The sequence below is a fragment of the Arachis stenosperma genome, chromosome 2 (genome assembly GCF_014773155.1).
Source record: "Arachis stenosperma cultivar V10309 chromosome 2, arast.V10309.gnm1.PFL2, whole genome shotgun sequence".
In the NCBI taxonomy this organism is placed as follows: domain Eukaryota; kingdom Viridiplantae; phylum Streptophyta; class Magnoliopsida; order Fabales; family Fabaceae; genus Arachis; species Arachis stenosperma.
The window spans coordinates 102,581,230-102,594,367 of record NC_080378.1 but is presented as its reverse complement, the minus strand read 5'-3'; the positions used below and the strand labels follow the sequence as shown (position 1 = coordinate 102,594,367).

Below are 13,138 nucleotides of genomic sequence, written 5' to 3'. Positions count from 1 at the left end.
CCAGTTTAGTTGAATTCTTAAGCTGAAATCTGAGTGTCGAAGTTCTAGGAATGCCTCTGTCTTTCCCGAGACCTTTTATATTAACTATGTGGGCACCTTTACCATATTGAGAACCTCCGGTTCTCATTCCATACTATGTTGTTGTTTTTCAGATGCAGGTTGAAAGGTATCTCATTAGGCGTCTGGTCACCTGAAGCGAAGTGGTTACTGTGTTATTTTGTTGTGCAGTGATGTATATACACGTACTTAGCTTTCTCTCCACATAACTTATTCTTTTTTATCCTCTTAGAGGTTTATGGAGAGGCAGGATTTTATTTATGTACATCTTGGGTTTTGGATATGTATATATATGTAAATATTCTCCGGCCAGCCTTGATTTCGCAGACTGAGTTAGGAGCTTGTTATTTGGTACCTATGGCTTTCGATTCCTACTTTTATTGTCTTATGTTTTATAGTTATAGTTTGCCTCACACGCAAGTTGTTCCGTTTCCGGAGCGTGGCGCTTTTCATTTTGCGATTTTGTTTTACCCATTTTTCAAGGCTCCTAGTCTATTATATTCTTTCTACTATTATAAGAATTTATTTTAATTTTTAGCAGTCGTAATACCTTGCCACCTCTATTTTACGACTTAAGCGTAAAGTTTTGGGTGGTAGGGTGTTACATTATGGTATCAGAGCAGTTCGTTCCTATAGAGCCTGAGGGATGGACTGATTATGCTTCTGGGCATACTCTGTGTGTGTGTATGTGCTATTAGGATATCTGATTGATATATGTGGCATAAATATTCATGAGCATGCATCTGGAACTTGAAGCATTAAACTTACGATATTGAGACTAATCAACTTAATATCACTTGTTTGGTGTGAACATGGACCAAATGTCGTCTCGTGGATCCGAACGAGGTATTCAGAGAGGAAATTCCGTGGTTGAACCAATGCAAGGACGTCGAGGTGGAAACCCTAGTGCTAGTACAAGTAACGTAAGTCGATACTATATGTCTATGACCCTTACTGACTTCCTCAAGAGTGGTCCACCTCGGTTTAACGGAAACGCTAATGCCCTGGAGGCTGATCAGTGGTTTCGAGAAGTGGAGAGGTTTTTGTACACTCAGCATGTTCCTGAAGTACAATCAGTGGAGATAGTAACTTATATGTTGGAGGGAGATGCTCATAATTGGTGGCAAGAGTTGTGTCATACCTTGCAGATGGAGTTAACGGATGTCCCTTGGAATAGATTCAAGACAGAGTTTTACGGTAAATATTTCTTGCATGCGTTTCACACTGCAAAGGAATTGAAGTTAATGCAGATGAAGCAAAATGATATGTCCGTTGCTGACTATACCCGTGAATTCGATAATTTGTGCCGTTTCTCAAAAACTTGTCAAGGAAATCCAGCCGATTATGAGGAATGGAAGTATGCTCAGTATGAGAAAGGACTAAGGAGAGATATCTATAATTACGTGTATCCTCAAAAGCTAACAAATTTCACTGAGTTGGTTAAGAAGAGCCAGCTCACAGAGGATTGCTCCATGAAGTGGACACTGCTACAGGAAGGCTTTGGTGAAACTACTCCAGAGGAGCCGCGTAGGTACGGACTGGGAATGTGCTTTCGATGTGGAGCACCGGGACACATGTCTAGGGATTGTTCGCGTGGGAGAGCCGCAGATGCGAGTTGGCCACGACAGGATCGAGGTAAGTATGATACTAAACGTGTAGAACGGATTTGTTCTGTGTAGAGCTAGGACTCCGCTTTCGTTTAGGTTACATAATCGAATTGGGAAGTTTAGGACTGGAAAGACTCAACGTAGTTTTGGACTTGGATACGGACTAGGAATTTAGGCTGATAGAAATAACTTTTTGATAACTAGCTAGGTGTCGAGAGAAAAAGTAAGTTGTGATAGATTTAGTGTTAGAGACTGAACCAGTTTCGATTGTATTACGAAAGGTGGAACCGTTAGAATCGGCAGAACTTAGTAGCTAGATGAAGCGAGTATTAGGGACAGTAAACCCGTCGTTTTAATACCAACCTGCCTTATAACCTTTCTGCGTCGAGTCTATCTTGTATCTTCCGCTTTGCGTAGATTTTTAAGCTATAAGAATATCCTGGATTTGCAAACTGAGCATGTCAAATCTTTCTGTTTTTCTTTGACATGTTTAAAAAAGGAAGTTACGTTAGCGTGAATCTTTTCCATTTTATATCAATTTTCGAGGGCGAAAATTTTTATAAGGTGGATAGAATGTAGCGATCCTCAGTTTTAAAAATATAAATATAAATAAGTTATAATTTATTTTATAAAATTAGAATTTCTTATTTTTAAAAAATTATTTTATTATCAATAATTGAACTAATTTTATAATAATTTGAATTTAATCAAATCCATATTATTACTATTATTATTATTATTATTATTATTATTATTATTATTATTATTATTATAAAACATTGGATATAATTATCATGAGTATTATATGTACTATAAACTTATATAGTTTTGCTCCCTAGTATTATAAAATCATTGTTGTTATTATATTACACTACGTTGTTGTTATTATTATTATTATTATTATTATTATTATTATTATTATTATTATTATTATTATTAATTATAAAGTATGGAAATGAAAGACGGTTTATATTTTGGTAATACGTCCAATATAGTTTATCCTTATCGTTATATATATATATATCATATTAATTTACTTCAGATATTATAAATATAATAATAATATCATTCTTATAGTAATGATTATATTGGTACGCTAACAAAGGATTATGAAAAGCAGTAAGAATGATAACGGGAAAAAAGAAAGAAACGAAGGAGCGTAACCGAGAGAAAGAGAGAAAACGGAAACCTTCACCAAACTTTTTCCTTCAATTTCTTGCAATCCGTAACTCCAATAAAAAATCTAATCCGGTAAAAGTATTCATATCTTTCTCTTCTACACGTTGGCACCACTTTTGATCGGTGGAAGTTGACGGTGACATAACTCTTCTATCTCTTGAGTTCGGCCAACAGGAATTTTAGGAAGCACAAACAATTTTGGACGTTTTCTTCTTCGATAGCTCGATCAGAAAGCTTCTCCGGAGCTTTGAATATTTTGATTCCGTACGAAAATATGGTTTTGATTTCTCGTAATTTAACTCTCCTAGCTATTATGGGTCCTCCTCATGAAAATGATTAATTAGTTCAATAATGGTGATTGCTCGTCGTAACTTTCAGTCTTTCTGTCAATCCTGGAGTCAACTAAGCCCAACCTTCAAGTCACCTTTCCCGTCAACTTTGGGATAACTGGAAAATTGAACTCTAGGCTTTATCTGTACTGCAATTGTTATCAATATATAATACTACATTCTAAGAAAAAAAAAAGTATTTTCTTTTCTACACGTTAGTTATCAATATATATATATTTTAAGATATACAAACTCAAAATAATGTTAAAAAATAATTAAAATTAATACTTTAATTTAAATAATATATTAAAATAAGTATAATTATAAAGATCTTAAAATATAATTAACTATAAAGTATTATAAAATGATAAAAAAAATAAATAGTAAAAATAATAAAAATGTGTTTTTTGTCAATTTATTTTAAAAATATAATAAATATTTTTATTTTTATCTAATTATCTAATAAATTTGTTTTTAAATAAATAGATTATGTATGATATATAAGTATGTCAAATAGGATAATATTTAAATAGTTTGTAACTTAAAATTTGTTTTGATTGTTATGACATTTTTAATGTAGATATTTATTATATTTAATTAATATTTTATATTTCTATGGAATAATAATATGTAATAAAATAGTTAATTATGAGAGTTATGATTTTAATTTTTAGTTTTTTCAATTAATTAAAATTAATAATGTAATATTATTAGAGAAAGAAACATCACTTAAATTTAATGTACAAAAATTTAGTATTAATTTTTATATAATAAAAAGATAAAAACTCAGGTACAGATAATTTTATGTGAAGTTAAAAGTTAAAAATTCTTAAATAATTTGATTGATTTGATTAAATTTTTATTTAACGATTTCTAATTATCAATTTTACATAAAATTGATTACACCTGAGTTTTCACCTGCTGAAAATTAGATAGAGGGATAGATAGATAGATAGATTAACTTGTTTACAAGCATTGAGTTCTTATCTTTTATTTTGAATTTTTGATGATTAACCAAAGGGGAAAAAATGTAAAACTAGGAAAAAGCTCAAAGTGAACCTACTATAATCAGAAAGGCTTCCAGCTTAGAGTTCTATACTTCTTTCCTCCATGATGTTCATACACAAAATCAAGCTGAGGGACAATCTTATAAAGCACACCATCAGCTTTTTCAGAAAACCACAACCTCCATCTCTTCCGAAAAATGAGTGGCATGATGAACATCCCAAATCCAAAGGTAAACCCTAATTCCACACTCAAGATAGTCCAATCAATTGAACTACCATGATCGAAATCAGTAGTTTTAGATGCAAGTGGTGGCAACAGCCCACAGCCTTGAGTCAGCGGAGGTCCACATAATCCTTCATTGCCTGTAAATGAATCCGCTTCAAATGATTGAATTTGAGTACCTGTTGGAATTCTCCCCACAAGATGATTATATGAGAGATTCATGATAGCAAGAAAAGATAAGCTTGCAAGCTCGGTGGGAATTTCGCCTTTAAGAGAATTCATTGACAAGTCTAAAGACTCAAGATTTCTTAAGTTGCTTATCTTTGAAGGAATATGGCCTGAGAAAGAATTTTGTGACAAGTTAAGAGCATGCAAGCCTTTGAAATTCATGATCTCTTCTGGTATTGACCCTTCAAAATGGTTGGATGAGAAATCCAATGAAGTGAAAGCAATAAGAATCTTTACCAACTTCATTTGTTGACCTTTGTTCACAATTGTAACTGAATCTTCATACCTACCAATACCAAATACACCCTCCATGACATGAGAGACAATGTGGTCCAACACAAAAAGTGGTTCCATGGAAACAAGATTAGCAAATTTTATCTTATCAGCATTGCTGAAAACTGTGGTTAAAATCCCAACATTCTGTATAAGATTAATGTAATCAAATAAACCAAAAGATAAATGCCCAAACCGTGATCTATCTTCATCATGCATCAACGCTTTCCAACTTCGCAGAAGCGATGATGGCAACAAGCCGCTAAAGTTGTTGGAGGCTAGGTCAATAATTTGAAGCATCTCCCAGTTGCCAGTGCTACTAGGACATTCAATATGCCCATGAAATTTGTTTGACCTTAAAATCATGACTCTCAGTGTCAAAATGTTCTTCAAGAAGCAAGGAAAAGTATCAATTAATTGATTCTTTCCAAGATTCAAGACTTGTAGATTTTGACAATTTGTCAAAGATCTTGGAACGGTTCCATCTAAAAGATTTCCATTAAAATCTAGAAACCTTAAAGCACAAGATGACGGGAATGTGTCTGGTACATGGCCACTGAGTTCATTCCCAGCAAGACTTAATACTCTCAAAGATCTGTCACTTGTTGCCAAACACTTTGGAATCTCACCATTGAAGCGATTATCCGAAAGATCAAGCAATCGAAGAAATGTCATATTACAAAAGGATTCATGGATTTCTCCATGAAAACTATTGTTTGAAAGATACAATATAACTATGTTTGGAATTCGGTTACCGATGTCTGCCGGAATGAATGAGCTGAAATTGTTGTTGGAGTAATCCAAGTAAGCAATGCTTTTTGTGAAAATGGGGGCAGGCCCTTGCAATTGGTTGCCATGAAGGTCAAGGAGGAATAAATTTGAACCAAGGTTTTGGAAAGGTCCTTCCATACCTTCCAAGAAGTTTTTGGAAAGATTTAGGGACATCAAAAATTCAAATTTCCAAATCCAATTGGGTATGATTCCTTCAATTTGGTTGTTGGATAAGTCAAGGTAAAGCAAAGTGGACTGATTTCTCAAGAAGGAAGGAAATGCATGCAACTTGCATGAAGCTAATAAAAGATTGTTCAGCATGGGGAAGGATGACAAATCTTGATCATTTGTAACATTTGCATCAACAAATGACAAAGTGTTGTGAGAGAGATCAAATGTTTTTAAATTTGGTAGGTTCCGAAGTTTGTCCAATTTTATTGTGCCATTGAACTTGTTTGTTGAAAGCTGAAGCAAAAGGAGTCTTTTGAGTTGGAAAATAGATGAGGGAATTGAACCTTGAAAATTGTTTCCACTTAAATCAAGCATCTCTAAAGATGAGGAAGAACAATTTGGTAGTTCCTTCAATGGGCCTTCAAATCTATTGTAGGAGAGAATGAGTTGTTGAAGAGATGGAAGTGCAAACAAAGTTGAGGGAACTCTTCCATCCAAAGAGTTATCTCCGAAATCAATTCTCACAAGATTTGCAAGGCCATTAAAATGGGTGGATGGAATTGTACCACTAAAGTAATTATGATTGAGAGCAAAACTCCTAAGAGCATTGGACCTATTGAAAGATGGAAGAGGGCCAGTGAAGTTATTGAATGACAAATCTAGATAAACTAGATGGGTAAGATTTGACATTGAGTTAGGAAGTGTCCCATTAAACTGGCAATTTGACAGATCCAATGTTGATAGTTGCCTCAAGTTGAGAAGAGATTCTAGTAGTGGTCCAAAAGAATTTGTATGGCTGAGGTTCAAGTAGTTGAGAGATGCTAATTGATATGGGATATTTTGTGGTAGGGAACCATTAAGTCTTTGATTATCAGATAAATCAAGAACTTGAAGTGAGGATAATTGGAAGATATTTTTTGGAATTTCTCCCACAATGCCAGCATTTGACAAATTCAAATACCTCAGATTCTTCAAGTTTTGGAACTCAGAACAAGTTTCAAAGGAGATGAACTCATTATAAGCCAAATTCAAACTCTGCAAAAATTGCATGTGGAAGAGACTGCTAAAGTTACCTCCAGAGATAGATTCTTGGCTTAAGTCTAGTGCTATAACATGTCCCTTGTTGCAAGAGACCCCTTTCCAGTGGCAGCAATCATGAACATGGTTCCAATGAATTAATTTTTTGGACTGATTTTGGTTATATGTGAGGTTGTTCTTCAAATGGAGCAGCAGAGATTGCTGATGATCAAGACAATAATGGGCAGTGGCTAAATTGATAGTGATAGTCAAGTCCACTAGACACAGCAAGGATATGAAGTAAAACCATGAGTTTGGGGTGGTTCTCATCATATATAAGGCAATGTGTGAAAAATGTTTTGGTGGTGATAAAGCTGGTTTTTGCATTTCAGCTTATGTTACTACTTCCTTTTATAGATTTGATATATACCACTTATGAATATTGTAATAATTTTAGGACCAACCTTTATATGTTGAAAATTCTTCAAATAAATTTAAGATACATACATATTAAATGGCCAAAACCATTAGGTAACATGCACCAATCGATGAACATTAATTCTAGGAGCAATGTTTCTATTAAATGGTCGAAAATATATTAAATGGTCAACAGCAACTTGTATATAGTTTTGGGTTCGATAATTTGTAGAAAAATATATAATAGTATAATACCGTTATTTACTAAGATATGGTATTTAAAATGGATGTTCTCGTAAAGACGCGCAAAACGTCTTTTTGTAAAGACATTTATGTGCTACATTATTATTGGACGTATTAATGAATCGATTATTTTTGAATTTCTTAACAAATTAGAATAAAATCAATTTTTTTATAATAATAATAATAATAATAATAAACCAAATTGTTATCAGATCCGGTCGAACCGATTAATTTACATAACCTATTGAATCATAGTTTTTTTTAACAAAAATCAGGGATATATTTATCTTTTTATCAAAAATTTAAACATGATTTGGTTTAAATTGTGTAAATCAGTCGGATCAAATCGGGTCTAATAATTATAGTGCGGACAATTAGGTTTAGTATTGTTGCTATAATAAACCGATTTTGTTTTGGTTTATTAAAAAATAAATTATTAATCAATTTAATAAAAATATCTAATAATATCATGACACATGTAAACGTCTTTAAAAAAAAGACATTTTTAGTATCTTTATTAAAATGGTCTCCATTTAAATTTTGTCTTTCGCGTATTGCATTTTTATAAATTAAAAAGTAATAGAAAAGACAATTCACTCTTTTAAAATGTTGAAAATAAAAAAATAATTTATCGTCAATGAATAATTCGCATTTTCAAAAATTTAAAATATAAAAAAACACAATTTACGGTCGATAAAATTACTTTTTGAAAATTTATAAAAATTAAAAGATAATCTTTTTAGGAGAATTCACTTTTTAAAAATTAAAAAAAAATTGACAATTCATTTCCAACAAATTCGTTTTTAGCAGATTCTATTTATCTTTGTATTTTTAAAAGTTGTCAACCATATTACTTTTTGAGATTTCTCTTCCTAGCAAATCATATAAATTTTTATATGATTATTGAGCCCAACAGTATACTGTATACTTATATCATGGGAGCTAACAAGTGTTGGAATTACTAAACTTCAACTTATATATGAAAAAATAGACATATAATTTATTTGTTTGTTGGCATTAATTTTAACTGTTTTGACAATATAAAAAGAAATTCTGTTAAATGGTCTCAAGACATTTTTTTTCCTTTGGGATTTGATATATATATATAACATTTTATTCTGTCAATACATTTTCTAAAAAGTCTAATATATATCTTAAATCCTAATTTAGTTTCATCTAATATCTCTACACTAGCACTTCATTTTCTCCCTTTCAATTCCTCCCCGGTAAAGAAACAGTTATTGACTCCATATAAAGTTTAGAGTTTGAATTCTCTAAAATTTGAATTTTATTTTAGAGAGTAAAATATAATTTTTTATTATTTATTTTATAGATGGAACTAAGAATAAATATAAAAAAACCATTTAAAAATAAAAAATTATACTTTATCCTCTAAAATACAAATTTAAAATTTAGAGAATTCAAATTTTAAAGTTTAAACACATCTAATGATGCCAAGCAAATTATATATATGAGTTATTTTTTTTCTCCCTTTCATTCACTTCACCGTAAGAGAAACTCTTGAGAGTAATTGACTCGGTATGAAGTTTAAGCACATTGATGATGCCAAACAAACTATATTTATGACCCTTCCTTTTTTTTTCCTTTTTTTTTTTAATTTTCCTCACCCAGTTGTTAACAAGGCAACTACATATATTGGAGTAAATTTCCGTAGTGATTCTACGTCATGCACTAATTGACCTTAAGATTTTAATTATATTAATTACGTTTCTGAAATTGGAAAAATTGTATATAGTAATTTCTGATTTATTTTTCGTTAAAGATACGCTAACATAATTTGATGACATAGATATTTGGTGACATGTGTCATCTAATGGTTTGGTTACGTGCAACGGTATGATGACGTGTCAGTCAACGACACATGGCATGCTGACGTGGATGGGTATGCCACGTGTCATAATGCTATTTTGTCACGTGTCAGATTATGCCACGTGTCGCAATGCTATTTGTCAACGTGTCATCTCCCATGTCATCGTTACATGTGCACCAAATTAGTTCCTTACTTTGCATCAAATGACTCATTTTAGTCCCTGAAATTGAATGTCATACACCAAATTAGTCCTTTCATTAGTTTTTTCTCATTTTTTATAAATTTAAAATTTCATTATATATTTGAATACACTAATTTTAATTTTATCTTTTCACAAGTTATTTAAATACAAGTATTTTTATAAAATATTTTTAAAATATTAGTTTTAATTATACAATTTTTTTCTACAATATTTTATTAAAAGAATTATGTGACATATTGATGATATTGATTTAATAAAGAGTGTAAGCTAAAAGTATAATAATATTCCTTAATACAATTTTTTTAATATTTAACACTTTAATAAATATTTTAGGAATACTTGATAAGGCACTTATTAACTAATATAAATTCATTATTTCCATCTATTTTAAGAATGTCCGCTTTCTCATATAATTAACTTCTCACTAAATTAATAAGATAGATTTATACTGTCGATTATAATAATTCATTTTATCTATAACTTTGTTAGGCAGCTTTTTCATATATTACACTATTAATCAATATAAGTACTTATTGTAACAATGACTTGAACAGTATTAAAACAGATACAAATAAACACAAGAGACAATAATAAATTTTTGGCTTTAGTTAACATGTAGTCTAATAATACAAGTTAACATTATTAATTAAAAAATTTATTATAAAATATGTATAATAAAAAATATAATTAAAATTAGTGTATAAAAAAATATTGAGAATTTTAAATTTATAAAAAGATGAAAAAAACTGATGAAGGGACTAATTTGGTGCACGGCATTCAATTTCAGGGACTAAAATGAGTCATTTGATGCAAAGTAAGGGACCAATTTGGTGCACATGTAACGATGACATAGTGGATGACAGATGGACAAATAGGATTGCGACACGTGGCATACCCATCCACGTCAGCATGCCACGTGTCATTGACCGACACGTCATTATACCGTTACACATGGCCAAACCATGAAATGACACGTGTCACCAAAGGTCCATGTCATCAAGCCACGTCAGCGCGTTGTTAATGAAAAACGGGTCAGAGACTACTATGGTGCAATTTTTTCAATCTCAAGAATATAATTAGTGCAATTGGAATCTCAAGAACAATTTTAATGCACGGAGTCAATCTCAGAGACCACTATGAGGATTTACTCACATATATTGGCATGTGATGATAGGCATATAGTCATCAATGATTATTAAAATTGTAAACTAAAAGTATATAGTTAAATTTATTATATTTATTATATATTATTAATTTTATAATCAAAATATATCACATCTCATTTTGAAATTAATATATAAAATTGTTTTTGAAATTTTATTTTTAATTTAATTTAGTCCTTTAATTTTTAATTGGTCCAAATTATATCATAAAATTTTAAAGCGTGACTTAAATTAATTCTCCATCCATTTTTGTCATTGAAAAAATGACATGACCTGATTAAACAATGTCGTTTTGCTGCTCACATCTAAATTACGACGTTTTACTGTTCCTTCATTACACAAATTGTCTATTGAACATGCCTTCTTCTTCTTCCTCAATTTGATCGGTAATCTCTCTCTTTCTCTCTCTTTCTCTCTCTTCATTACACAAACCTCAATTGACCATTCTTCTTCCTCCTCCTCCTTAATATTTGTTTTTATGTTGTTTGAAGAAAACTAAAAAACCAGAAAAAAACAAATCCTTTTTAGAAAGAATATAACTCAATTCACCATAATCATATAAAAATAACAACAAATCAACACATTATAATCCAATAACTAAAATTAAAAAAAAAAACTCAAAAAGCTCACTTTATAATGTGAAGGCAGAACACGGGGGAAGAAGAGACCAAGCACGGTGATACAAAGACTGGTGAGTGGGAGGCAGCAGCGACACGAGCAGCGATGCGAGCCCCGTCGGATGAGGACACGGCGACAACGATGAGAAACACACAGTGGCACAGGAACAAGGAGACGCGATGACACACTGAAGGCGAGCTACAGACGAAGGCAACAATGTAGTGTCGGAGATGCACAGAAGCCGAGACAAGACGCAGAGGAGACGATGACGTGGAAGCAACCATGCGGTGGGCAATGGCAGAGACGGAGACGGAGGAGAGATAGAGGCGAGACGCGACTCGTGAACATGCAATGTGGTGGATCCGCGAGAGAGAGAGAGAGAGAGAGAGAGAGAGAGAGAGAGAACCCTGATCAAATTAGAAAGAAGAAGAAGAAAGTGGTCAATTTGTGTAACAAAAGAACTAAAATGATATCGTTTAGGTGTGAACAGCAAAACATCGTCATTTAATCATGCCATGTCATTTTTTACAATTTGAGTCAATTAAAAATTAAAGGGCTAAATTGAGTCGGAGGTCAAATTTCAGCGACTATTTTTAGTATTAATGTTGTCACTCTCTCATTAATTACAATTGAAATCAAATCTTTTCTTCCAAAATTAAAGAATTCTTCCCTCCTCTCTCCCTCTTTCTATATCTTTCTCATTCCTTCTTCCAATCTATCTTTCATATATCATTATCAATAATTAATTACAAATTCGACAATTAAAATACACAACATAATATTCTCTGATATAATTGTATTCAAATTAAATTAAAATTAAAATATAGCTATATTATATATTACTAACTAATTTAATAACCAAAATGTGTCATGATATATCCGTTATAAATCAATTACATACTATAACTCAACTCTATACGTTATAGATCGGCCATCAATATTAATATTGTATCAAAACGCTCTAAAATACTTTTAATTGCTATCAATATAATTTGAACAAATAAAATTGTCACGGACGGTTACTCCAATTATAAAAGGGATAAGTATAGAAAGGAAAAAGGGTAAGAGATTGATATAAGAATTATTCATCAAATAGAGCTTGTAACACCCTAACTACCAAAGCTCACGCTTCCGGCTGTGCGACTCTGATAGTTCGGACATTGCGACATTTTTTATACTATTTAATACTAAAATATGAGCCTGTTTTAAAACTTTTAAACCGCAATACCGATCCAAAAAAATACTTTTGCTATGTGACATATATCCATAGATACCATACAAATTACAAAAACTCATAAGGATTACATCCATATATATACATATATACATATAAATAATATTACAAGCATTAACCAAAACAATCCCTATCCCTCTTACAGAATATATCAAGATAAAGGCAAGGGTACAATAAACCATAACTAAGACAATACATAGCATCACAACAATAACTAAATAAACTCTTCGTGACTTCAGCGCCCATATCCTGAAAGGGGAAAAAATGTAGGGGGTGAGAACATCATCCTCGAAAGGGTTCTCAGTAGAGGGTTTTTGGGAATTACTGTAATTGCATACGTGAAGATAACCGCACCAGTGATTAATAACTGTCTTATGCCTCTTTTCAAAAACAACGGTTTACAGTAAAAGTAAAGTCCGAAAATCTTTTCTGAAAGAAGAACCGTTCAATTCTCAAAAACTCAAAAGCCTTTCAAAAAGGTTTATCTATACTGAACCAAAATAGCCTTTTATACTTTTCCAAATCAGAAACACAAAACCGAAACCAACCATCGGTCCATATCATTTCA

At 31.7% G+C, this 13,138-nt stretch overlaps 2 protein-coding genes across 3 annotated transcripts; one reads left to right on the top strand and one right to left on the bottom strand.

Moving 5' to 3' along the window:
• The first annotated feature begins 869 nt into the window (after nt 1–869).
• LOC130963322 (uncharacterized) lies at nt 870–1,736 on the top strand. The gene has a single exon (XM_057889453.1). It carries the CDS (start codon nt 870–872, stop codon nt 1,734–1,736), a length of 867 nt encoding a protein of 288 aa, XP_057745436.1.
• Nucleotides 1,737–3,266: 1,530 nt separating this feature from the next.
• Nucleotides 3,267–7,081, bottom strand: LOC130962004 (receptor like protein 27-like). Of its 2 annotated transcripts, none has more exons than XM_057888078.1 (2): nt 4,236–7,081; nt 3,267–3,290 (listed from the first exon to the last, which is right to left on the bottom strand). In XM_057888078.1, exon 1 carries the CDS (start codon nt 6,893–6,895, stop codon nt 4,241–4,243), a length of 2,655 nt encoding a protein of 884 aa, XP_057744061.1. In that variant the 5' UTR covers nt 6,896–7,081; the 3' UTR covers nt 3,267–3,290; nt 4,236–4,240. The 2 variants fall into 2 exon arrangements, with proteins under 2 accessions (XP_057744061.1, XP_057744062.1); XM_057888079.1 differs by lacking the exon at nt 3,267–3,290 and having other exon boundaries at nt 4,085–4,916; nt 5,100–7,081.
• Nucleotides 7,082–13,138: the final 6,057 nt, after the last annotated feature.

Coding starts and splice junctions, on each gene's coding strand:
- LOC130963322 (XM_057889453.1), top strand. CDS start 870: ATGGACCAAATGTCGTCTCGTGGATCCGAACGAGGTATTCAGAGAGGA.
- LOC130962004 (XM_057888078.1), bottom strand. CDS start 6,895: ATGCAATTTTTGCAGAGTTTGAATTTGGCTTATAATGAGTTCATCTCC.